Source organism: Equus caballus, chromosome 5, assembly GCF_041296265.1.
Source record: "Equus caballus isolate H_3958 breed thoroughbred chromosome 5, TB-T2T, whole genome shotgun sequence".
Lineage (NCBI taxonomy): Eukaryota > Metazoa > Chordata > Mammalia > Perissodactyla > Equidae > Equus > Equus caballus.
Window position 1 is genome coordinate 55,655,782 of NC_091688.1, and position 27,274 is coordinate 55,683,055.

The 27,274-nt window shown below is 37.4% G+C and overlaps 1 protein-coding gene across 1 annotated transcript in view; it reads left to right on the forward strand.

Annotated features, from left to right (window-relative positions):
• The window catches only part of WARS2 (tryptophanyl tRNA synthetase 2, mitochondrial), an 85,254-nt gene that overhangs the window by 41,964 nt on the left and 16,016 nt on the right, over positions 1–27,274 (forward strand). The window contains exons 3-4 of the mRNA NM_001309323.1: positions 23,315–23,395; positions 25,856–25,941. Of these exons, the coding sequence (NP_001296252.1) occupies positions 23,315–23,395; positions 25,856–25,941 (167 nt within the window). The remainder of the gene's footprint in view (positions 1–23,314; positions 23,396–25,855; positions 25,942–27,274) is intronic.

The following is a 27,274-nucleotide window of genomic DNA, read 5'->3' on the forward strand; positions in this document are numbered from 1 at the left end:
GTCTTCCACATGACTGCTCTTCAAATACCTGGAGACTTTCATTATGCACCGTCCTTACCTACAGACCCTTACCCCACAGGGCTTCCCTTCTTCAAACTGCTTGTCCCCAGATTTCTCACCCTCTCAGTTGTCCTATCTCAGAAGCGCTCTCACATTATCTCTGAAAGGAGTGTGCCTCTCATCTTTCATGAAACAATGTTTATTCAAACTCTTTACATCCAGCTCTGATATTATAATGCTGGTCATTTTTAGAGCCACTTTTTGAGTCATCTAATGCATTTTCCAAAGCATATCCTCTTCACTCCGTCTAAGCTGTTTTTGATACAAGCTTTCTTTTGATCTTTATGTGATAGTTTCTAAAAATTGTATTCTCAGTACCTATTTCTATACTTCTTATAGGTGAAAATGTCTAATCTCTATAAAGTAACCACTTGCCAGATTGCTTTTTTAAGTGATCTTTAAATTTAAAGGCTTATTTATAACCTCATTCAATACTTGTACTTTGAGCTCATACCCCCAAGAAATGATTACCATATTATAATTTTTTTCCTTTGTAATGGATTTTTGGCAGTGAACTCCATAAACATCTAAACGTTGCAATAATTGAGGTTTCTTCTTCCACACGGGACTTGGTTGTTGAAAACAGCAATTGAAAGAGTAACCCACAATATGGGAGACTTTGTAAGAACTCCCTCATAAATGAGGGATAATAAAATTCCCCTCCCCCTTGGTTTTTTTATAGTACATAACGAGTCATTGGTTCCCAAAGTGGTTGTGGGCCTAGTCAGAGATTGGGGGTAACTGATGTTTCCTCAGTGGCCTTAGTGCAACTCTAAACTGTCTCGCAATTCCCTTCCTCCCCTCCCTGACTTCAGCTCCCTCGGGGGGATTTCAATAGTTTGCCAGTAAGATCTGAGGGAAGTACTCTTCAGCCCACATTCCACAATTTGTCCCATGAAGACAATATGAAAGATTTCCTCAGGTGTCTTTCTGACTCCAAGACGTGCTTGGTCTTAGCTATTTCATTCTTCTTTGACTCGGGCAACCAACGTTATTACACCTCCGTGGATGGACTGGACATTTATCAGGTTTTCTTTCCTCTTTTAAATATTTAATAAAGAAAAATTTAAATATACACAGAAGAGTGGGAGAATAGTATGTTGTACTCCCATAACTTACTAACATTTTGTAATTTGTCTCATCAATGGTTTCTTTGTTGAAGTATTTTAAAGCAGATACAACATGTCATGGTGTTTCACTCCCTAAATGTTTCAGTGTGCTTCTCTATAAACAGAAAATTTCCTTACATAACGACAATACTGTCATCACACCTAATAAATTTAATGGTAATTCCATATTATCATCTAATACCCAGTCCATATTCAAATTACACTCATTCTCCCCAAAATGTCCTTTACAGTTGGCTTGTTTAAATGAAGATCCCACCAAAGTCCACACATTACATTGATTAGGGAATCTTAAGTATCTTCTTTTTCATTCCTTTTGATTTGCCAAAAAGTCGTATTTTATTTCCAGTACAGTCAGTTCTTCTGCACTTAAAAAAAATGGAAAAGTTCAATTTTTATGTTCCCACTTTTTTCATGCCTTTGATATATTGATCAGGTTTTCTTTTATTTGCTGTAAAATTAGCTCTTTTGAACATAAAATTAAACCTTAGTTTTTTGTTGCTTTCTCTTTGCACTAATCTGTGTTAGCCGATGTTTAGTGGCTATAAGCTACTGTCCCACATAGTTGCTCATCACCATTTTTTGAATAGAAATAGTTTGAATAGGAACTGCTTGCCTAGTGCCCTTATAGTGCCTAGAAAGGAACGTTAGACATCAGTTCCCTTAGAATGGCCGTAAAGCTTCCACTTGTTCAGGAGGATGATGAGGAGTTCTTCCTCATGCCATATCCTGTGACTGTGAAAGCTTGTATCGGCTTTTTCCTCTTAGAACCATTTTCAAGTAGATGTATAATCACATAAGCTAGTCTCCCTGAAACACTTATTATTTTAAGCATCTGGGCTCATATTTGCCGTGTTCTAGTGTGGCATTCTTATTTTATGTTTTGTGATACAAAAGTCAATAATGAACAACTGTCTTTATCAACCTGTAGAGTCTCCAATAGGTGGGGATTGAAAAGAAAATAATCACAGCATTTTTAGATCTAGAAAAAAAGTGAGAAGTCATATTTATTAGAAAACTAATGTTTTAAATGTGTAAGATTTACCAAGCCTTTTCATGTATGTGCTCTCTCTTTTAATCCTCAAAACAGTGCATGGGTTAGGCATTACTGTTCTTTCACAGATGAATGAATTAAAGTATGAAGAGATTAAGTAAATTAGGAAATGTTCTTAAAACCATCTCTGAGAGGTGCCTAGTACTTAGTAAATGCTTAACAAATATATCTTCTTAATTAGCTACCTGTGGTCATACAGCTTGCAGGGGACAAATCCAGGCCTCTTCTTCTTTTTCCTAAGGTACCACTTTTAGGAGATGTACTCATGAGGAGGGAACCTAATTCTGCCCCCTCATCATGCCTCTGCCTCTGGAGCTGATGGCAGAGGGGCCGTGGAGAGCCAGAGCTGACCTCAAGGTCCTCATTATTTCTTGCCTGGACCAGTAAATTACCCTTTTACTCCTGCCTCGGTCTCACAGATTGATAGTCCATTCCCAACATTGTAGCCACGGTCATCTTTCTACTTATAATACATCAGCACCTCTCTCCTCCTTCTCTCCTCTCTCAGGGTAAAAATCTAAACTCAGTTTCTAGAAAGCTGTTCAAGAATGAGGCCCCTGAGAATATCAGGCCAGTGTTTCTTCTACTTTTTATCAGCAGGTTATTTTGTGTTCAGATGATCTGATTAACTTTTACCAATAACTCTTTTAAAGCAGAAGTTGGAGTATTTTTTTCTGGTGTTATTTTCAGAAAAATTGGTAAATTAATTCTTGCTTATAAAACAGATAACGTAGACATCAGCTGTCTACATTTTAACAAGATTTTTTGTTAGTTCCTTTATAGTGGGAGTTTTGTAGTGCATTTAAGCACTTATTTGATCATTAAATATGTAATTGAGAGGATAGGAATTTAGAAAACAATTATACTTAAAGTGTTGGGAGCCAATGCCAGTTAAAATTAGACATACCTGCATTCCCCCCCTCACCAAATATTACTTACAAGTAAAATTAAGAATTTTTGAAATTGTGAGTTAGATAAAAATATATTTTTTTAATATTATATAATATGCTCTTTTCATATATATCCAATGTGTTAAGAAAAGTACTTACAGCTAAGTATAAAGACTCGTTCCCAGGTGCTATTGTCATACATCAGAGTAAGTTCTAGTAATCAGCTGAAGTGGAGAAGGAATTTAGCTATGTTATAATGCTGATTTTACCAATAATTTTCATCTCCAATCCTTCACATTCTTTCTCAGCAGTATGACTGGAACAATTTAGACTTACTGAAGATTTTTCTCATTATTTTCTTTTTCTTTCTCTCCCACTGGCCTCTAGTCATGGTGCTTCCCCTAAAATATGTTTGCCATATGTGGGGAATTTTACAGAGCCTGTCCTCTGAAAGGTGTGTATGTGTGTGTGTGGAGAGAGAGAGAGAGAGAGAAAGAGAGCACGCGAGAGCCTTGCCTATGTGTGTGTTTGGCAGAGGTTTCCATCCCAATGCCAAAGTCAATGGTCTTTTATTTCCAGCAGGCCTGAGTGCAGATCCAATCTGATTCCCACAGCTGTCTCTGAGGTGCATGTCTCCACATCTTTAGTTGTTAGTACTTTCCTTGCAATCGAATCACCCTGCAGATGGAAGATAAAAGCTGGAGTTTGTAGCTTTAGGCACTGGCTTTCTGCCAAGGCTGGGAGGAAAGGACAGTTTCGACCATCAGACATCATGTTACAGAGGGTCCAAAACAGGCCAGAGAAGAGCCGGGGGAGGAGAATGGAATCTGCAGCTTTGGAATGTAGCCTCATTCTCTAATTAGAGTTGTTTTGTTTCCCAGGAAGCTAAAATCAATAATCATAACAAGGGAAAAGGGCTGTGAGGAAATCAATTTCAGAATGAAGCCCAAAGGAGCTGACTACATGACTCTTGGCTCACTGTGTACAAACAAAAGTGACACCGGACCCATCGTCCTGTCTTAGAGGTGTGAAACCAAGGCTTAAACTTGGACGGAGAGTCTCTAACGTTCTCACTTATCCTAGTGATTTTGGAAGCTTCTTTGAGTACATATTTACGTTTATGGAACTCTCGTCCCTGCTGTTGGTTAGGCTATCAACAACAGGTGCATAAGAGAAAGGAAGCAAACAAGCATCTGTATAGATTAATGGACTTGAAGAATCTATTTGTAAGACTGGCATTACCTCCAAAGTTTCTAGGGAAAGATAAAGGATCTAAATGACCCATGGCGTAAACAATAAAGAGAAGTTGGGGGAAATTATTATATAGCCAAATTCCTCATGTATTTCCATCTCCTAAAAGTTTCCACTAGTACCACTTCCTTGCCTGGATCTGTACCCCTGTGTGACTTGATGAGCATGTTGTAGTATTTGTGCTGCCTCCATCTTGGACCACAGGATTAGGTCATATGTTAATCGTACCTTCAAGAAAAGTGCTTTTCTACTATCAGAGCAATAGGGTAAAGAGTACAAGTTTTGAAGACAGATATAGTTGGCCTCACTGTGACCTCTTCTTGTTATGACATACTTGGCAATTACTCAAGCTCTCTGAACCCCGTTTATAATGTCTATAATTGGGATATTTAAATACTATGATGTATAATACCTGGCAAATGTTAACTTTCTCTCTGCCCCACAACACACATACTACCCTCACCCCAGGCCCCTTGATACTGTGAAGATTTGTTTAAGGGTGGAGTGAAACTGGAAGAAAGACATCAAATTAATGACAGTGCCTCTCTTTATACTCAATAATAAAATATTTTCGGAAGAGTTTGTTGTCATAGGTATTTTGGGAACTTTTTAAGAAATATTTCAAACATTCAGAAAACATGAGGAGAATGGGTGCTTTTTGAAATGCTAACCTTTTGGCATACTTGCTTTGTGTAGTTTTTGTTTTTTAAGAAATAAAACATTATAAGTATAGTAGAAACTTTCTGTTTAGCTCTCTCTAATCCTATTCCACTCTGCCTCCGCAGAGGTAACCACTATATTGAATTTGATATTCATCACTCCCACATGTTTATATTTTTATTGCATGCATATGATTTGGCCATAACAACCCATATTATTTGTTTTGTATGTTTTAAAACTTTATATGAGTGATGTCATGCTGCATATATCATCCTGCATCTCTCTTTTCGTGTGCAACATTGCATGGTTGAGGTTTATTCATTTTGACTGCACTACAATATTCCATTGTCTGGCTCTATCACAATTTATTTATCCATTTCCCTGGCAAAGGATATTTATATTTTTTCCCAACTTTTTTTGTTAGTGCAAACAATACTACAGTGGGCCTCCTTGTGTATGCTTTTTGTGTACATATGAAAGTTCTAGGTGTACATACGTAAGGGTAGAATCGTGAAGACATATGACATATGCATCATCAGCCTTACTGGATATTGCCAGATTACTCTCTAAATGCGTATTCCAGTTTACATCTCCACCAATAGAAGAGTTCCTTTTGGTTTATGGCAATATCTGATATGATTAGACATTTTATTTTTGTCATTATAAAGGATAGAATATGCTATCTCAGTGTTGCTTTAATTTGCACTTCCCTGATTACTGGTAAGGTTAAATATTTTTTCATGTTTTAACCCTTTCATTTTCTTCTGTGAATTGTTTGTTCATATCTTTTGCCCATTTTTTAAATTGTATTTTCTTATTGATTTGTAGAAATTCTTTACCTATCCTTGATACTAATCCTTTGTCTGTTATACATTATGTTTTTTCAGTCTGTGGCTTGTCCTTTTAAATTTTTAAATGCTGTCTTTTGTTATACAGGAGTTTTCATTTTAATGTAGTCAGTTCAATCTTTTCCTTTATGCTTCTGTGCTTCTGGGGTGTGTTTTGAAGAAATTCTCCGCTGGCCTAATGTCACAGAGCTATTCTTCCTTGTTATCTCCCAAGTGTTTTAAAGTTTTTGCTTTTCACATTTGAGGCTGAGTTATCTATCTATCTATTTGTGGATCTTAATAATTTCAACAGACTTTATTTACATATAAAAAAATGTGTTAAATTGTTAATATCAACACAGGTCATATCAGAAAGTCTTTAAGTATTGGGAATCTATCTAACACATAGTGATGGCTACATGTTTTCCAAAATTCTAATTTTTGTTTGAAAACTGAAACTTTATCATTAGCATCACCTTCTGTGAGCTGTTTTCCTTGAAAGTCTCTTCTTTCCTTTTTCCCCCTTGAGGAGTTTTGAGTACCCTGTTAATCTCTCTAGAGAACAAATTTGGTTTTTGTGCACCTATTTCGTCTTTGTTTTCTATTTCATCACTTTCATTAATTCCTCCCTTCCTTCTATTTCCTTTGAAATTACTTTGTTGTTCTTTTTCTAAGTACTTGAATAGACCTCATTAATTTTTAGCCATTCTTCTTTTCTAATATAAACATTCAAGAGTATAAATTTCCTTCTAAGTTCTGTTTTATCAGTATCCACAAAGTTGGTGATACGTAGTATTTTCACTATAACTCAGTTCTAAATGATTTCCAATTTTGTGTCTTCTTTGATCTATGATTAATTTAGAAGTGTGTGGTTAAATTTCCAAATATATGGCTCTTTTTGAAAACCCAGCTTTTTTAAAAAATAGATTTTTAATTTCATTCCATTTTAGTCAGAGAATATGGTCTCTATGTTTTCAGTTCTTTGGTATTTTTAAAGATTGACTTCAGTAAATGGTCAATATTTATAAGTGGTCTATTTGTGCTTGAAAATAATTTGTAATTTCTAATTCAGTAATTTTAAATTATTTTGATTGTTCATGCCTATCAGTAAAAAGTTTTTGAGACTCACCCCTAAGATATATATGTAGTGTACATTATACAACTTATCTATGAAGTAAAAATTAAAGAGACAAGTTAAAAATGTATATTAATAAAAGTTCTACTGTTTTCTTACTGTGTTCTAGTAGGTGATCTTGTACATCCTCTGAGGTTCATAAATCCCATTTTGGAAACCACTGTTTTCATTATTCATCTCCAGTGGTCACCAGGGTATCTTCTTATGGTCAAGTAAATATTTCGAGTTGCAAGACTGCCACACACCATGCTTGGTACCAGTCTACTTAGCAGGGCATAGAATAAGAACCTCAGCTTCCCAGCAAGATAACTCCTCTAAGCAAGATTCCTTGCTATAGCAGTCCATGTAGCAATACATATGTAGGTCTGGGAGCTACCTTCTCTCCAGGTGACAGCCATTACACACCCTTATGGGTGTGTAATCCACTTTGGCTTAGAAGACTCATTTCCCATGGGAGCCAATATCCATTTTAACATTCCGTAGGTGTAGCCTCCAGGGTCCCTGGGAGAGATATGCTAGTTACAAGAGCCATTATAGTATGGAAAGCTCAAACTATGACTTGACATCAGGTATTTATAGTTTTCTCAGTCTAGATGCAATGTACCAATCAGGGGTTATTTTTATTATATGCAATGTTGCCTAGCAATACATATTTAGCGCATACTATCTTATCTGGTAGATAATAGAACTAAGTTGTTAGCCTAGGGTCACATTCTCTTGCCACAGGTGAAAGTGTTTTGTTAACCTGCTCAATCAGTTAGCTACTAGATTTCATTGGCTAATGGAGTCCTTTAAATCAGTCATGTTGCTGCTGAGTTTTCATCCTCCTCTACCATTTCTGTACTTGCAAACAGAGCAGTAACCTGTGAACACTTTAATGTTGTAAAAATAAGTATAAAGTAGTAGTTTCTCTCAAAGAGAGAAAATAGCACCCAACTTCCTGCTTCCAGAAAATATAGTTTTCCTTTTTTCTCAATCTTTTTTCTCTATCTTCTTCAAAGTGGTTAATTTCTATTGATCTATCTTTTCATTCAGTGACTCTTTCTTCTGTCCTCCAAATCTGTGGTCAGGTCCTTCCAGTGATACTTCAGATATCATATGTTTCTGTTATAGAATTATTCTTTTTTGTAGTTTTTTATTTCTCTGCTGAGATTTCCTATCTATTCATTCATTTAAAAATATTTTCATTAGTGTCTTTGAGCATAGTTATAATAATTGCTTCAAAATTTTTATCCGTTAACTATGACATCTGAAACTTCTCTGGGTTGGTCTTCATTGACTGCCTTTTCTCTTGAGAATGAGTTATTTTTACCTAGTTTTTTTCATATGGCTAGTAATTTTGGCTAGTATCTTGGACACTTTAAATAAGAAGTACAGATTCTGAATTTAGTTGTACGCCTCTGAAGAATGTCTTTTTTTTTTTTTTTAACTGTTGTTGTTTTAGCAGCCAATTGACTTGGCTACCCTCAAACTCCAAACTCTGTTTTTCTGGTGGTGAGCAACAACTGAAATCCCTTACCAGTTGTTTTAATAGTTAGACAGCTTGGAGTCTGCCCTGTGCATATATAGTTCAGGAGTCAGCTAGACATTTGAGTAGAGTTTATACATAGAATTTAAGGCTCCCACTCTCTGACTTTTCATTCAAGAATTTCTTTGCTTATTTCCCAGCCATTTTGGTCACCTAAACTCTGTCCTTGGATTCCTAAGTTAGTAAGACTGCAGGTTTCTATCAGTTTTAGATGCTCTTCATGGCTCTAACTAAGGACTGTCCTCAGAAAGCCATAAAATTGGACACTTATTCAGTGTTGTCCCTTGGTAAGAGAGTAGACCACACCCCTCTAGTTTCTGCCTGCTTTTGATTTCTCTCCAGAGCCTTCAGGCAGTTGATTTTTATATTTCACTCAGAGTTTATAGTTGCTATCTGTGGTAAGGTTTGTTCAACAGGAGCTCGTTGTGGACTGAATTGTGTCCCTTCAAAATTTCTATATTGAAGTCCTAACTCTCCAATGTGACTGTATCTGAAGACAGAGTCTTTAGGTGATCATTAATGTTAAATGAGATCATAAGGGTAGAGCCGTAATCTGATAGGACTATGGTCTTTTAACAAGAGGAACAGAGAGGTTACTCCCTCTCTGCCAGTCACAATGAGAAGGCAGTTGTCTGCATACAAGAAAGAGAGCTTTCACCAGAACCTGACCATGCTGGCACCCTGATCTTGGACTTCCAGTGTCCAGAACTATGAGAGAATAAACTTCTGTTGTTAAACTACCCAGTCTATGGTATCTTGTTATGGCAGCTCTAGCAGATTAATACAGAGCTACTCAGCCATTACCAGAAGCAGAAGCCTTGTTCTTAGATTAGAAACTCAATATTGTTAATATGTCACTTCTGTCCATATTGATGTATAGATTCATCATAATCCCAATTAGAATGTGGTAGACACTGACAAACTGAATGGGAAATGTATATGACAATGTAAAATTCTTAGAATATTCAAAACAATTTTGAAAAAGAAAACACAACTGGAAAACTTATACTATCTTTCTCCAAGACTTCCTATAAAGCTACAATAATCGAGTAAGTGTGGTCTTAATATAATAGACTTACAGATCAATGGAAAGGAATAGAGAATCCAGAAGTAGACCCACATATATATGGTCAATGTTTTCAACAAAAGTGTCAAACCTTTTCAGTGGGGGAAAGGATAGTCTTTTCAGCAAATGGTGTTAGGTATCTAAGTGGATATCTGTATGGGGTGGGGGGAAAGAACCCTGGCTCTTACCTCAGACCATCCACAAAAAATCACCTTAAAACTATAATAGACCTAAATGTAAAAGTGAAAACTATAACATTTCCAGAAGAAACTGTGGGGGAAAATCTTCTAGACCTTCAGGGTAGGTAAATATTTCTTAGAAAGTACACAAAAAGCATTTAACTTAAAAGAAAATGTTAATGCATTTGACTTCATGAAAAGATAAAGCTTCTGGTTTTCAAAAGATACCATTAAGAAAATTGAAAGGTAAGCCATAAGGTGGGAGAAAATATTCATGATACATCTGACGAGGCTTTGTGTCCAAATGTATAAAGAACTTATCTCAATAATAAGAAGACAACTTATTTTTCGATTGGGCACTATATTTGAACAGACATTTCACAAATGACGAGAACAAATGGCCAATAAACACATGAAAAGTTCAATATCAGAGTCATCAGAGAAATGCAAAATAAAACCACAATGAGATACCCACTCCACTGGCTAAAACTAAAAAGACCAATAATATTAAGTTTTGGTGAGGATGTGAAGCAACTTGAACTTGCATACATTGCTGGTAAGGGTATAAAATGGCAATTTCGTATAAAATTAAACATATACTTACCACATGACCCAGCAATTCCACTCCTGGATATTCACTCAAGAGAAATGAAAACACTGCCTACAAAATGACTATTACATAAATGTTCATAGAATTTTTAATTATAACAGCCAAAGACTAAAAAAACCCCCAAACATCCATCAATGGGTGAACAGATAAACAATTGTAGAGTATTCAGTCAATGGAACTATTCAATGATGAAAAAGAGTATGTAACAACATGGAGGAATGTCAGAAACATGCGGCTAGAAGCCAAGCATAGCAGAGTTCATATTATATAATTTCATTTATTTGATATTCTAGAACACGCAGAACTAATTCATAATAACAGAAAACAGATCAGTGGTTTCCAGGAGCAGGGGGTAAGGGACTGAACAGTTAAATGGGTGCATCTTATTGTTTGTAAATTATGCCTCACTGAAGTAGACTTAGTATTTTTTAAAAAATTTCAAATGAGTAGACACTTAGGATGTTTTTCTGTAAGTCAAAAGAAAAATAAGAGAAAATGCCATGGAATTGTGTGAGAACACTACAGGTAGTTCGATGTAGCTGTCATCTAAACATTTAAAATGACACAGGCAGAATAGAAATGGCATGAAAATTTCCTCTGATCTTTGAGTTACTGATTCACAATGAAACCAAGAAACAACCTGCTCATAGGTTTAGTCGGTAAAGTAATTATGTGGTTGTGGATGTAACATGCTCCCTGTACTTCAAATATCATAGATTATAAACCAGCAAGAAGCACCATGAAACCAAGTGTTTCCACTGTTGACCTCACTCCAAGGGAAGGATTAAAGACGGCAGCTCTGCCTAGGATAGTGCTTTGAATTAGACTGAAGGAATTTTACTGCCAAGAATTCTAGGAAATGTTAGTCAAGAGCTTAAAATAATATGAAAACTACTTTATGATTTAAAACTTTCATTATTTTTTTGTCTTCAATTGTTTTTGAATTGATATTTTTCCATGTCTAAACATTATTTATCCAAATAACCAAAACGAAAGATGTATAGGGAAAGACCTCTTTTACACACATATTTTGTACTTCTTTGTTTTATATTACAGGATCAAGAACACGACTCAGTGTTTGTTTTTTTCTTGAAGCACCATGTGACTTCTAAGTTACCTGGGCTTCGTCTTCTCTTAATTCTTACATTTCTTTACTTCTCTGATTCACTGAACATATTGTCCACTTGTTTCTTTTAGAATTTTTGGTGGACTCCAGTGATCCCACAGTAGCTTATTTTTCTCCTGCTCCTTCAATAGTTCACTCATTTCCTTTATTGACTCCTCTTTTTTTAAGGCCCAGAAGTTCTGTCCTGAGATAAAAATCTCTCTCTATATTTCACCCTTCTGAATCTCATCTACTTCCCTAACTTTTAGCTGTTTTCTCTCAAATCTTTGTCTCCAGCCTGACCTTTTTCCCTAATTCTAGACTTGTATTTCTAGCTATCTTCTAGACATCTCTCTCTGGATATCTTTCCCAAATCCCAATTTCAGCCTATCTGAACCAGATCTTTCCTTTTTGCCTCTGACCAGCTCCTCCACCTGATTTTTTTAAAAATAATTTATTGAGGTGAAATTCACATAGTATAAAATTAACCATTTTTCCTACTCTGAGAAATATGTTGTCTCTTTTTTTCTTTACATAGCCCTTTTTTAAAAATTGTGGTAAAATACACGTAGCATACAATTTACTGTCTTAACCTTTTTAAGTGTACAATTCAGAAGTGTTAAATATATTCACATTGTTGTGCAACCAAATTCCAGAACCTTTTCATCTCGAAGAACTGAAACTCTACACTCATTAAACAACAATTTCCCATTTCCTCCCTCCCCCAGCTCCTGGCAACCACCATTCTACTTTCCGTCCCTGAGTTTGACTACTCTAGGTAATTCATATAAGGAAAATCACACGCTATTTGTCTTTTTATTACTGGCTTATTTCACTTAGCATAATGTCTTCAAGGTTCATCTATATTGTAGCATGTGTCAGATTTTTCTTCCTTTTCAAGGCTGAATAATATTCCTTTGTATGTGTATACCACGTTTTGTTTATCTGTTCATCTGTCGATGGACATTTGGATTGCTTCCACCTTTTGGCTATTGTGAATAATGCTGCTGTGAATATGGGTGTACAAATATATCTTAGGGACCCTGCTTTGAATTCTTTTGTATATATTCCCAGAAGTGGTATTGCTGGATCATATTGGTAATTATATTTTTAATTTTTTGAGGACCACCTTACTGTTTTCCATAGCAATTGGACCATTTTACATTCCCACCAACAGTGCACAAGGGTTCCAATTTCTCCACTTTCATGAACACTTATTTTTTGTTTTTTTTGATTTTTGTTTTTATAGCAGCCATCCTAATAGATATGAGGTGATAACTCATTGTAGCTTTATTTTGCATTTTCCTAATGATTAGTGATACTGAGCATCTTTTCGTATGCTTTTTGACCATTTGTATAACTTCATTGGAGAAATGTCTATTCAAGTCATTTGCCCATTTTTAAAATCAGATTGTTTGGGTTTTTTGTTTGGAGTTGTAGGAGTTTATTTTCTCCCATTGCATAGGTTGCCTTTACACTTTGTTGATAGTGTCCTTTGATGAACAAAAGTTTTTAATTTTGATGTAGTCCAAAAAACTTCCATTATTTTATTGAACCTAAATTTCCGGGGCTATCAGATATACCCACATAGAAATTTATAATAAAAACTTACTGAAGAGATATGTTTTACTAAAAAAATAAACTGTCTGCCATCAAGTTCTCTACAAGATAGCTTTTTGGGGCCGGCCCCATGGTGGAGTGTTTAAGTTTGCCTGCCCTGCTTCGGTGGCCCAGGGTTTCACTGGTTGGTTCAGATCCTGGGCGTGGACATGGCACCACTCATCAGGCCATGCTGAGGCAGCGTCCGACATGCCACAACGAGAAGGACCCACAACTAAAATATATAACTATGTACTGGAGGGATTTGGGGAGAAAAAGCCAAAAAAAAAAAAAGGAAAACCACATTGGCAACAGTTGTTAGCTCAGGTGCCAATCTTGGAAAAAAAAGGATCGCTCTTTTTATTCTTCCTCAAGGTAGCTAATTTTGGGGGAATGCTTGTGGTTGATTGTTATTATTCCTAATTATTCATGTTCATTTCCTGTAAGAACAGAGAAACTTTTTCTGTAGCGGCATAAATAGTAAGTATTTTAGGCTTTTCAGGCCATGTGTGGTCTCTGTCACCACCACCATATCTTCTACTTTTCCTCCTCCTCCTCTTTTGCCTTCTCCTTCTCGCTCTTTTTTTTACTTGATTACCCTTTAAAAATGTAGAAACCATTCTTAGCCCATGGGCTGAACAGAAACAATCCACAGGTCAGATTTGGCCTGTGAGCAGTAGTTTGCTAACCCCTGTGTATGAGGATTAAATGTTCTCATCCATTGCCATGTGACCAACAGCACCTTCTATAGGAGAAGTGTCTATTCCTAACCCAATGAGGTTGTGCTTGTCCATGTGACTTGCTTTAGCCAATGGAAAGTGAGCAGGCGTGATGTACATTGTGCCCAAGCAAAATCTTTAAAAGCCACTCCATGTTTGTTCTAATTCTCTTGCTCTTTGTCCTTCTAACTTGTGAATGGCATGTTGCAGTTGGGGGGTACTCCCTCAGTTTGGGTCCTGGGATGAGAAGGTGTATAAAGCAGAGTTATAGCTGGCCTACAGCTACCAATGAGTAATGTGAATGAGAAAGAAACCATTGCTATAAACCACTTATGTTTGGAGTTATTTGTTACCCAGTATAGCCTAGAAAAAGCTGACTACTATAATGTTACAGACAAAAAAATACATATGTACACACATACACATATACACAATAAGCAATAGAATTTAGATGGAGGTGACTTTTAAGTCAGAAGCAGGCTGATAGAAGCTATTTATTTAGCTTTGAAGGTATTAGACTAAGAAAAAGTATAGAAAAATCCAAATGTACACAGAGAGATGTTCAATGGCAAACATAAGTACTGACAGGGGGCAGACCAGTTGAAGAGAGTGAGTGAGAGTTTATCTCTGATATCAGAGTTCTTTTAATTAAAATCAGATCCCCAAACAAGGTTCCTGTTAAGGCGATTTGTCATGGGGATGATAAGAGTCTAATAAAAATAACTCAGCATGAAATTGCTACCATCCGAGAGAAAACAATAAATGGGAATTTATGCATCTGAATAGTCTTCCAAGTGTCCTAACTAAAACGTATAGGACCTGATTCCTGGGAAGACAACATTTACATGGGAAATAGTAAAATCCTAAGGAACTCTGAGGGTATCTTAGATATTTAGGATTTACTGAACCAGCTAATTGCTTGCATGGGTTTGATTGATACCTAGCAGCCATATCTTTTGGAATCATGCTATTCTGTACCCTTTTTGTTCATTAAGTATTTTTGAAAAAGATTTTAAATACAGAAAAATAAAGAGAATAATGTAGCAAGCATTTATGTTTCCAACACAAAGGATGAATACTGTTGACATTTTCTCATATTTGCTTGACTTCCTTATATTAAAAATTAATTATGAAGTTGCAGCCCCTTTAATCCTTTCCCTTGCCAATTCCCTTTGCCCTCCTCCCTAAGTCCCTTTTCTCTATCCCCAGGCAACCAAAATTTGGATTTGGTGTATATCAGTCTAGCCAATTTTTCATACCTGTTTTCATGTATAATTCTATGAACAATATATAGTATTTTTATTTGTGTGGTTTAAAAAACTGTATAAATGGTGCCATATTGTAGTACCTTTCTGCAGTTTTCTTTTTTCACACAGCAGTGTGTGTTTGTGATCTTCTCATGTGTGTACACATAAATCTAGCTCATTTCTATTTGTTATGCCATTACATAAATATGCCACAATTTATTCAGACATTTTCCAATTAATAAACCTTTAATTTCATTCATGCATTCATTTTTTAGCACTTCCTGTGTCCTAGGTACTGTGTTAGGTACTCATGTTATGTCAGTGAAGAAAACAGACAAAAATCTTTGCCACCATGGTACTTACATTCTGTGGTGTAACACAACATAAATAATGACTATAATAAATAAGCCAAACATAAAGTATATTATGCGAGAGGTCATATAGAAAAAGAATAAGGAGATTTGGGAGTGGTGTTGAGGGGAACAGATCACTATTTTCAGCAGCAGGGTCTGTGTAAGCCCCCTTGATAAGATAATATTAGAGCAAAGACTTAACATGAGGGAGTGAGCCAGGTAAATATCTGGGGGAAGAGAATTCCTGTCAGAGAAGAGAGCCAGAGCAAAGCCCATAAGGTGGGAGTGTGTATTCAGGGAACACAAGGAAGCCAGTATGGCTGGAGAAGAGGGAGCCACGGGCAGAGAGGGAGGATTCCCATCACAGCTGTTATGGGGTTGAATGCGAGGAGACGATCGTGCCTGGTCTGATGGCCATTGTAAGGACTTTGGCTTTTACTCTGAGGAAGTGGGAAGTAGAGAAGTGACATGATCTATGTTTGAAAAGGGTCCCTTTGGCTGCTGTTAAGAGCAAACTCTATGGGAGCTAGCGCGGAAGCAGGGAGACCAGGTAGCAAGTTACTGCAGTAATCCAGGTGAGAGCTGACGGGGCCTTAGACCAGAGTGGTAACGGCAGAAGTGGTGAAAGTGGTAAGATTTGGAATATATTTTAAAGGTAGAAGCAACAAGATTTGCAGATGGATTAGATATAAAGTGTGAGAGAAAAGGAGGAGTGAAGAATGACTCTAAAGTGACTTTGCTTAAGTCACTGCAAGGATAGAGTTGCCACCAACAGAGATGGCAGCTGTGGATAGAGCAGGTTTGAGATGGAGGATCAGGAATCCCGTTTTGGATATATTGAGTGAGATGTCCGCTAGATATCCACATAAATATACTGAACAGATAGTTGAGTCTGGAGTTCAGCAAAGAGGTCTGGGTGGAGTTAAAACTTTAGGAGTCATCAGGTAGACAGATTGTAGTTAAAGCCATGAGATGAGATGAAATTGCAAAGAGAGTGAGTGTAAAAAGAATAGAAGTAAAGAAGCCAGGACCAAAATCTGGGTGACTGCAATATTAAGAGGTCAGGGAGAAGAGAAGGAAGCTGAGAAAGAGGCTGAGAAGAGAAATTATTGAAATAGGGGGGAAAAACTACAATAATGCAGTGCCTAGAGAACCAAGTGAAGAAAGTGAATCAAGGAGGAAGAAACAATCCATTGTGTCAAATGCGCTGCTTAAGGTGTCAAGAAGACAACTTTACCTTAACCATCAGCATTGCCGGCAGTGATGAACGTGGTGGGGGAGTGGTGGAGGTGGAAACCTGTTTGGAATGTGTTTAAGTGAGGAGGGGACTCTCGTCAAACTCAGTAGCGGCTCTGGCATCTTGGTCTTTCTTCAGTGGTGAGAACCCATTCTCCTCGCAACCATTTTGAAAAGATCTGGAGCTGGCTGTGGTTTGAGGGCCACCTACTCCTGTGTGGAGAGAATTCCTATGTAGAGCAAAGTGGAGTCAGGCCAAAGATCAGAAAATCAGGGCTGCTTAAACTTATGTGATCTTTATTGCCACAGAATAATTCATTGGTGATGCCTCAAAGAACAGTTGTGATGAAATCTACCTGCACGGTTTTTAAACAGCTTTATTGAGATATAATTCACAGACCCTACAGTTCACGCATTTAAGGTGTGCAATTTAATGGCTTTGGTATATTCAAAGAGTTGTGCATCTGTCACCACAATCAAGTTTAGGACATTTTCATCACTCCAAAAAGAAACCCTGTTCCCATCAGCCATCACTCTCAATGCGCCTCCCCTCTCCCTGGCAACCTCTAACCTACTTTGTCCTCTTGGATTTGCCTTTTCTCAATATTTCATACCAACGGGATCATACAGTAAATGTTCTTTTGTGATTCGCTTCTTTCACCTGGCATAACATTTTCAAGGTTTATGTACGTTGTAATACTTCTCAGTACTTTGTTTCTTTTGATTGTTGAATAATATTTCATTGTATGGATACACCCCATTTTGTTCATCCATTCATCAGTCAGTGGACATAAAGTCTGCTTTTTAGTTATTATGAAAAATGCTACTGTGAACATTTGTGGAAAGATTTTGTGTGGATGTATGTTTTCAATTTTGTTGGTATACACCTAGGAGTGGAATTGCTGGGTCGTGTGGTAACTCTATATTCAACATTTTGAGGAAGTGTTAAACTGTTTTGAAAGTGGCTACACCACTTTGTATGAGGGTTCTGCCACCAATGTATGAGAATTCCAGCAGCCGGCCCCTCAGCCAAGTTGTTAAATTCACGTGCTCTGCTTCACTGGCCCGGGGCTTACTGGTTCCGATCCTGGGTATGGACCTACACCCAGCTCATCAAGCCATGCTGTGGCCGCATCCTACATAGAAGAACTAGAATGACTTAAATCTATGCACTGGAGCTTTGGGGAGAAAAAAAAAAAAGAGGAAGATTGGCAACAGATGTTAGCTCAGGGCCAATCTTCCTCACTGAAAAGCATTAAAAAAAAAAAAACCCTCCAAATTCTGTTTCTTTCCCCAAACTTATTGTTGTCTGTTTTTTAAAATTTTAATTATCCTAGTGAGTGTAAAGTGGTATCTCAATGTGTCTTTTTGTTCATTGCAGTTTTGATTTGCATTTTCCTAATAACTAATGATGTTGAGCATCATTTCATGTACTTACTGGCCATTTGTATGTCTTCTTTGGAGAAACGTCTTTTCAAATCCTTTGTCCATTTTTTATTGGATTATCTATCTTTTTATTGTTGAATTATAAGAGTTCTTTATATATTCTGAATACAAGTCCCTTACCAGATATATGATTTGTAAATATCTTCTTCCATTTTGTGAAGTCTTTCACTTCCTTGATTATGTCCTTTGAAGCACAATATTTTTAAATTTTGATGAAGACCAATTTGTTTATTTTCTTTTATTGTTTGCGCTTTTGGTGTCATATGATCTAACAGACCATTGCTTAACCCAAGGGCATGAGGATTTACTCATCTTTTTTTCTAAGCATTTTATAGTTTTGGCTATTGCATTAGGGTCTGTCATCCATCTTGAGTTAATTTTTATGTATGGTGAGAGTAGGGGTCCAACATCGTTCTTTTGCGTGTAGGTATATGCCTGTAGATATTCAGTTGTGCTAGCATCATTTGTTGAAAAGACTTTCTTTCCCCCATTGAATTGTCTTGGCACCCTTGTTGAAAATCAATTGATCGTAGATGTGTAGATTTATTTCTGGACTCTCATTTCTTTTCCATTGATCTATATAGTCTATCCTTATGCCAGTACTACACTGTCTAGATTACTGTAGCATTACATTGATTGATTTTTGGATGTTAAACCAAGTTTGTATTTCCGGAGTAAATCCCACTTGATCATGTTGTGTAATTCTGTCTGTATGTGACTGGATTTGGTTTGCTAGTATTTTGTTGAGGATTTTTGCGTCTATATTCACATTATTGGTCTATAATTTTCTTTTGTTGTGATGTCTTTGTCTCATTTTGATATCAAGGTAATACTGGCCTTCTAGAATGAGTAGAGAACTGTGCCCTCTTTTACTTTCTGGAAGAGATTGTGAAGAATTGGTATTAATTTTTAAATGTTTGTTAGAATTCACTAGTGAAATCCCACTACCACCACCACCCACGGTTCATTTTTGTTGTTGCTGTTTATTGTTTAGTGACTTTTCAGCAACAGTTCTGTAAAATCTGTCTTCACTGTCATGTCTGGCCACTGTGGTCTCTGCTGGGTTAGCTTAGTGCTCAGGTAATGATTGAACAGAAATTACCACATGCCTTGTTCCTATATTTTCAACCGTTTGCTGAGGGGTTTACACAGGGCCTCGAGGAGAGCCAGAGGTGAGAGACTAGGGTCTTCTTAGGTCTTTCACGGGCATGTGCATGGCTCAGCACATGCATGTGGCCTTCTAGATGCTCAGGAATATGTCACGTCTTTTCAACACACCCTATGAACATATCATTTCCCAGCTCATCTCTTTAAGTTTTTTGGCCAGGCTCTTGTTTTCCCCTACTGGTATCAGCACCTTAAGCAGCTGCAATATTAAATCATTGCTGCTGATTACTTTTGAAAAATGTCCCAGGATTGGGGCTTTTCCCGCTGAGTGAGCTCTAAGTCAGGTCAAATAACAACAAGCCCTACTATAAGAGTTCTATTTACTCAGTATCCTTGCCATACTTGGTATTATTTTACTTTTTCACTTAATCATTCTGGTGAGTGTGTAGTGATATCACATTATGACTTTAATTTGCATTTAATGCATTTGGCCTATTTTCATAGGGTTATCTGCTTTTTTTCTTATCAATTTGTAGGAGTTCTTTACATATTCTGTATAGGTTTGCAAATATCTCCTCCCACTGTGTAACTTGGTGGTGTCTGATACAGAGAAGTTATTAATTTTAATGTAGTTTAATTTTTCAAGACTTTTTGCTTTATGTTTAGTACTTTTTGGATCCTGATAAAAATGCTTACTGACCAAAGGAAATTAAAGATGGAATCAACTCCTTTAATTTTTTCCATAAGTTTTTAATTATTTGTTAAAATTATAAATTATTTATTATTTAAATTATATAAGCAGAATATTTTAGTCTACCCTGAAGAATACTAGTGTTTCCCCAAGAGTATATTGTACGAATGATTGCCCTCTTTCTTTCACAAAAACATCAGCAAAACCTCAAGCCTTGAATAACTCTCTTGCAGAAGATCTTTTATTCCTTCCTATCAAACCCAGCAATTCCATTAACTGTATTTCTTGCTCCATTGGTTTCTAATCACCGCCTTCTATTTTTAGAGATAATAGAGCCCACTAGATGTGAAGTTCTCTCACTTTCTGCTCTCCACTCCTATCCCACAAGGTATATCCTTACCTATAATTATTTCCCTTTCTCCTGTTTTAGTGGAAGATGTTTCATAAAGATTAGGCCTGTCCCACCTTAGAAAACAAAACAAATTTTTATTCTCTAACGCCTACTAGTTATCCTCATCTTTATCCTTTCTTAAAAAGGAAGTGCCTTACACATGTGACAATATTGCATAGAACTAAATATACCTACACAATGAATGCATGTAAAACTGATGAAATCTAAATTTGGATGGGTGGATGGATTGTATCGAAATTCAATATCCTGGTTGTGATATTATACTATAGTTATGCAAGATGTTCCCATTGGGAGAAACTGGGTGAAGTGTATCTCTCTGTATTATTTCTTACCACTATATGTGAATCTACAATTATCTCAAAATAAAAAGTTAAAACAAAAGTCTTTCTGAAAGTTATCTATAATAATAACTACTATTTATTGAGTGCTTACTATGTGCTAAGTACTGTTGTCAGCACTGTCAGAAGGATACTATTGTTAACCTCATTTTATAAATGGTAAATCTGAGGAACAGAGAGGTTAGGTCACTTACACAAAGTCACCCAGCTAAGTAGCAGAACTAATATTCTGATTCAGGCAGCCTCCCTCCAAAGATAAAGCTCTTAACCACTATGCCATACTGTAGATCTGTCTTCTTATCCTGCCTCCTAGTCACACGTCAACCCACGCCCCTCTAATTTAGCTTCCTCTCAATCACTCTCCTGAAATGATTTTTGCCTGGATTACCAAGTCCATTGCTAGATCTAATGGATTCTTTTTGGTCCTAACCATTCTCTCTGCAGACTCTGGTTTTGATTATACATTCAACAGATATTTATTGAGCACCTACAGAGCGCCGGACTCTGTTTTACAGCAGTGAACAAGACAGGCAAAGCCACTGTACTTGAAGAATGCGCATGTCGTTCCTTAGTACCATTGGGGTCAGCAATCTTCAGTCGCTGCTGACTTGTTTGTGGGTAATCAACAGGCCACCTTATTTGTTCCAGGCTCTTGTGTTTCGTGGCTGAAACAGATCGCATTGTTATTTTGTTTGTGGTTTCACAACATAACTGGGAATGTACCGTATTTCGATAGCATCTTCACTTTTCCCCAGATGGAAATCCGAACCTTTCCAAGTAGTTGTCATGAATATGAATAAAGTAAGAGAGCCAGACCCTGAAGTATGCTACCCTTCTCATATAACTATTAACGATAAATTATGAAAATTAATTGCCTTTGACCTTTTACCTACTTTTTTCTGTGTGAGGATAATTTGGATTAATTTTATGCCCCATTATTTGGAAACGCCAGGAAGATCTCTGCAGGATATTGAATGTTTCATTCCATATGTCCAAATAAAAAGCTACTCCAAGGAAAATACTTCTTCCTGGAGACATGATAGTAGCTTTTTGCATTTTGCCAAAGCTGAGCATTTGAGCCAGAGTTGAAGGCAAGGAGGTTTCTTGTCTTTTTTCCACAGGTCCATAGTTATTTTGTTTTAGTTCCTTTCCCCAATTCAGTAAAGAAGAAAAAAAATTCTCTCTAACTTCTTCATGCCAAAAAATACTCTTGTTTTGTTAGTTCTAATGGGAATGTGTTTTACTTGGTGACTGGAAGGGACTGTAATCCTCTTGCTTCTCTCCAGGGTTTCTGTTTTTGTCTGATAGTGTTTGTTTACAGCAGCAGTTAGCAATTTGCATGGACAGTGCTGTCAAAGTCACTGCCTTCAGTGAAACCCAGATGCCTCTTGGAAGAAAGATGACAGATCCAGCCCAGTGACTTGCACAACTTTAAAAGCGATTCCTTGTCAAGCACGTGAAAAACAACTCTTCCCTCTCCATGACTTGAGAAGAAAAATGAGAAACTGTCTTACACCAGATGGTGATTTCTTGCTAGTAGAATAGGCCTGGACTGATTCAGCTCCATTCCTTTATGTTCCTCTTGCAAAACCCACAAAGAACACATTTGGGGCCACTTTTCAAAGTTGGCAACAGTCTTTGCTTTTTAAGGAAATCATATGGACACAAAAACAGCCCAAATGGATGAAGGACTTGGAATCTCAAGGGTCTAGAAATGGGATACCTAGGCCTTAAATTCTAGGTCATCAGTTAGAACCTGGCCTGGATCCAAGAAACATCCCATTTGTTACAAGGTCTGTTTACTTGATTAAATTTGGTTAAAACAAAAACAAATTAGGAAAAAGTTATATTTTCAGGTTGAATAGACCTCTTCTTTAAAAAACAAGGAAAGAAGAGGAGGAAGAAATTGAACTATAAGAATACCCCATGGGATGACAAAGTGACTCCTAAATTTCAGATTACTCTAGGTCTAAAGGATTCAATCTCTACTTTTAAGTCCCGTACCTTTCTCTACCATTTACATGTAAGGTATTATAGCTGCTTTCTTGTATTTAAAAGTTATTTAGAAAGGATTTGAACCGTGTGTGTGTGTGTGTATTCTTAATTACCTGGGCTTTTTAAAGATGGAATAGATGCCTCAGAACATAATGAAACCCTCCCACTGAAGATGTTTTGAAGCAGAGGCTGGGATTTAAACACTAGACTGGTGATCATATTGGTTAATTTTGGAGATTTCTTCTTCATCTAAAAATTCTATGTTTTATGGATCATCCCCCTTCATCTGTCATTTTTTTTTTTTTAAAGCTTATTTTTTTTTTTTTAAAGATTTTATTTTTTCCTTTTTCTCCCCAAAGCCCCCCGGTACATAGTTGTGTATTCTTTGTTGTGGGTTCTTCTAGTTGTGGCATGTGGGACACTGCCTCAGCGTGGTCTGATGAGCAGTGCCATGTCCGCGCCCAGGATTCGAACCAACGAAACACCGGGCTGCCTGCAGCGGAGCGTGCGAACTTAACCACTCGGCCACGGGGCCAGCCCCCTCATCTGTCATTTTTTTAATTACCTTGATTTGGGGTCTTTTCAACCATTTAAGGTAAGACTTGTTGTTTGTTTAGTTTTGCCTTATATGCAAGAAAATATTGACCACCTTTGCTAATGTTCTGTTTTATTTCTTTAGGTACCTGAACATACACAATTAAGTTGGATCCTTACCTGCATGGTCAGACTGCCCCGATTACAACATTTACACCAGTGGAAGGTAAATGCCAGCGATCCGATTCGTAAACAGAAAGGAGTTCAGAGTGGCAGATATTTTTTCCCGTCTCTGTTTGTTTTTGTGTTAGGTTCTGAGAATCCCAAGTTTACTGGCCTCCCTGGTCTCCTGCTGGCTAGTGGCTCGAACAGCATCTTTAATGTCTCTGCCTCAGGGTATTAAATGGAAAGGAAAGGGTTCTCCAAGATTCCTTCCAACTTAAAAACTGGATAAAAATATGTAACATTAATTGTTTGATTTTATCTGTGAATGGTTGAATCAGAATGACTTTGGATAGACTTGGTGATGACTGAACCTACCGTATTATAATTAACAAACTATCACAATTCCTGGATTGTGGACTCTGAAGTTGCCTCCCATCCCCACTGGAATTAACTGGAAGTAAGGCAAGAATGTTTTCATTGTGGGGAGAAGAGACAACATTTTATTTAACATTTAAACAAGTTGAGTCCAGGCAACAGTTCAAACCCACAGAAAAATTAAGGCTGTACTTTTTCTAAGAAGTTCAACTGAGAAAGATAAACTGGATAATTCATAGTACTTTACTTCGACTTATTTGTGCAATTGGAGAACCTGAGATTAGGTAACCCCCAACCACGTCAACACTGATTTCAGTTTCAAGCCTCTTTCTGGCATATTTTCAGGGCCCTTGGTTTCCTCAAAAGCTGGTCAAAAGCCTTTGCATATGCTACAGAGAGAAGCAGACAGCTTAAAGTGACAGTGCCTAAATAAGAGGTATTGGTAATGCTGCAGAATCATTGCCTGTCAGGAATTAAAAACAAAATTTTGTTATGTTTTCGACCATATTTTGGTTTTAGGCAAGACTTTCCCATTTTATTGTGATACTCTAAGTTGAATGCTGAAATCCTTTTTGTAAGAACTGAACACTAATTTAATGGGCAGTGTGCCTACTCTAAAGTATAGTGTCTCTGGACCTACTGATAACACATTACCAGTGATTGCACTGATATTCTAGAGAAGCTTTCCCGCTAGTCCATGATGTCTTATTTATGGGAAAAAAATGCATTTCAAATGCCAGCCTTGACCTAGAGCATGTTGCTGCCTTCTGTGATCATTTTTTCATTAACAAATACAGGCGATACCTTCTGCAGTCCCATATCACACTAGGTGCTGCAGGTACAGTAATCAACAAGATGGATGGTTGGATGGATGGACATAGCTGCTTGTAGTCTATTTGGGAAAAGACAATTAAACAAGCAATCAGGAAGTGTGAAAAGTGCTCAGAGGGAAGGGTTCCAGTGTATGGGAGGACCCGAGGGCACCAGCTTGCTTTTGATTGGGGCAGTGAGGGGAAGAATACTGGGATAGAAGGGTGGGGTCAGGGCTGCTGAGGTCAGGGTTACTTGGAGGATTAATGAGATAACACAGATGTGAAGCTTCTGGGGCACATGACAGGCACTCAGTAATATTAGTGCTCCCTACATCTCTTCCCTTCCTTTGTAATTTCAAGATCCAATATTCTAATGCAAAAAGATGAAATCTAATGCGGTAGCAGTTTTTAAAAATTGGATTCTTTTATCTTTTGCTCATTTCCAAATTATACTTTCATCATCTTTACCCAGTGATCATTATGAACTGGCCTCTATCATGGACATTGTAATAGGAGACATACTGACAGAATCATGTTCAAACTTTCAAATTTCCTTTGAACGGCCTATAGCCTTAGTTGCTGTAAGCCAGAAACTACTTGAAGTAACCAGAAGAGTTAAGTTTGCAACTAAATTATGAAACACTGATATTAAGGTGGTTAAAGAGAGAAGCTGTTGCTTTTCAGACCCAGCCTCAGCTTCTCCATTAGGAAGATATTTTGGTCTATGCAACCTGTGCTGTTCATTGGAACCGCTTTACCCTCATTGCTTCAGCATCTAAAGATCAAGATGGATAATTAGGATTGGTTAGATTACAGTTACTTTTGGTTTCCTTTTTTAAATGCCATGCTTTCTGTTTTTTGTTTTTTTAAATGTAATTTTAAGGGAACATTCCAGTTTTGTCAATAGCGTGGTGTGAGACTTTCTGGCAAGTTTCCACAGAGAAACAATAGGGTATTCAAGGTGAACTCATCTTAATTGATAGAAATTTAATTTCATGATATTTTCTGACGTTACCTGTGAAATCTGGAATTTGTCTGATTTGGAACCTAGAAAGCTCTTAGGCCTTTACTTTAGTTAAGTGAATAAGATACAGTGACAGAGCAGGATGCTTTAAAGAGGCAGTGGTAAAACGAATTCATCTTATTCCCGCCCAAGCCTGGAGCATGAAGACAAGCCAGCCAGAAGATCGCTAGAGTTGCTAAAAGGAACCAAGATGTAGTGTTATTACAGATGGCTTCAGATCACCCTTTGCTTGCTTTGAAGACTTCTTAATTTAGCAGTATAATTAGGTTCACATCAGATTTCTTCCCCTCCTCTCTTTTCACCCCCACAGGCAAAGACCACCAAGCAGAAGCACGATGGAACCATGGGCCTGCTCACATACCCAGTGCTCCAGGCAGCTGACGTTCTGTTGTACAAGTAAGGAGCAGAGTTCACCCCTGGTCTTATGCATGCTCATGCTGACAAGAGAGTGTTTTAAGCTCTCTTTAAGCCCAAAAAGATGTGGTTCACGAGGAAGGGGGCACAGAAGGGATCGGATTTGTGGATCAGTGTGCATCATTCCCCAGTAATAGTACTAAATTACAGAAGTATGTTTCAATGTGAAACTAATATTAAGAGCTAACACTCAACTAGAACTTACTATGTGTTATAAACAGTTACAAGTGCTTTACCTACATTAACCCATTTAATCCTCACAGCAACCTTATAAAATTTGCACTGTTGTCGTCCCCATTTTTCAGATGAGGAAACTAAGGCACAGAGTGGTTAGTAACTTGCCTGAGGTCACGTGGCTGGCAAGGTGTGGACCCAGGATTTGAGTCTAGAAATTCTGGGTGCAGAGTCTATGCTATTAACCACCAGGCAATATATACACTTCTGCAGTAGTCATTAAACTTGGAAGAGTTTTAAATGTTGATTTCTCATATAATCTAGATTCTAGAGCAGTGCTGTTCGATAGAACTTGCTGCTATCATGAAAATGTTCTCTATCTGCACTTTCCAAGACAGTAGCTACTAGCCACATGTGCCTACTGAGCAACTGAAATGCTGACAGGAATTTTACATTTTATTTAATTTTAACTAATTTAAATTTAAATAGCCACCAGTGGCTAGTGGTTTCTATATTGGACTTGCAGGTTGAGAGCAAGTATTTCAACATGATGTAGGGTACCCTCACTTCTCCTGGACCCATAATCCATCTAGTCCGCTAATGCTGCCACTAGGGTCTCAAAACTATCTGACCAGAGGATGCCAACACCTGCACTCTTTGTACTGCTGGCCAGGGCTTCTGCCCCCATCTCTTTTGCATTTCTTCCCTGCCATCCCCATGTTACCTCCCTTGGCCCCCCATTTGGCCTTCTAGAGATAAAGCCTCCCAATCAGCATGCACTCATAGCCAAGCCTTGCTACTGTGAAAGCTTCTAAGGAAAAAGAAACTCCATCAGTCTTTTTTCATCTCTTTCCCCTAAAGCCTTGACCCATAAAAGTGATTCTCCCCTAGGAGAACTAGAATCCTTTGCATGTAAATGTGATAACAGCATGCAGATGACAGTATATGTACCTTGTGGCATGACCCCAGAGCCCTTGTGCACTTATGATGGAAACAGCCTGAAGAGTAGCTGCTTAGATTTACAAATAAGAAATGCCCATTAGTACATGCAGGCTGTCTTTATTTCTGATTAAAACTAATGTATAAGGATTATGTGTTTGTTTATTATATTAACTTGAATGCTGGACTCCTGATGGCATTT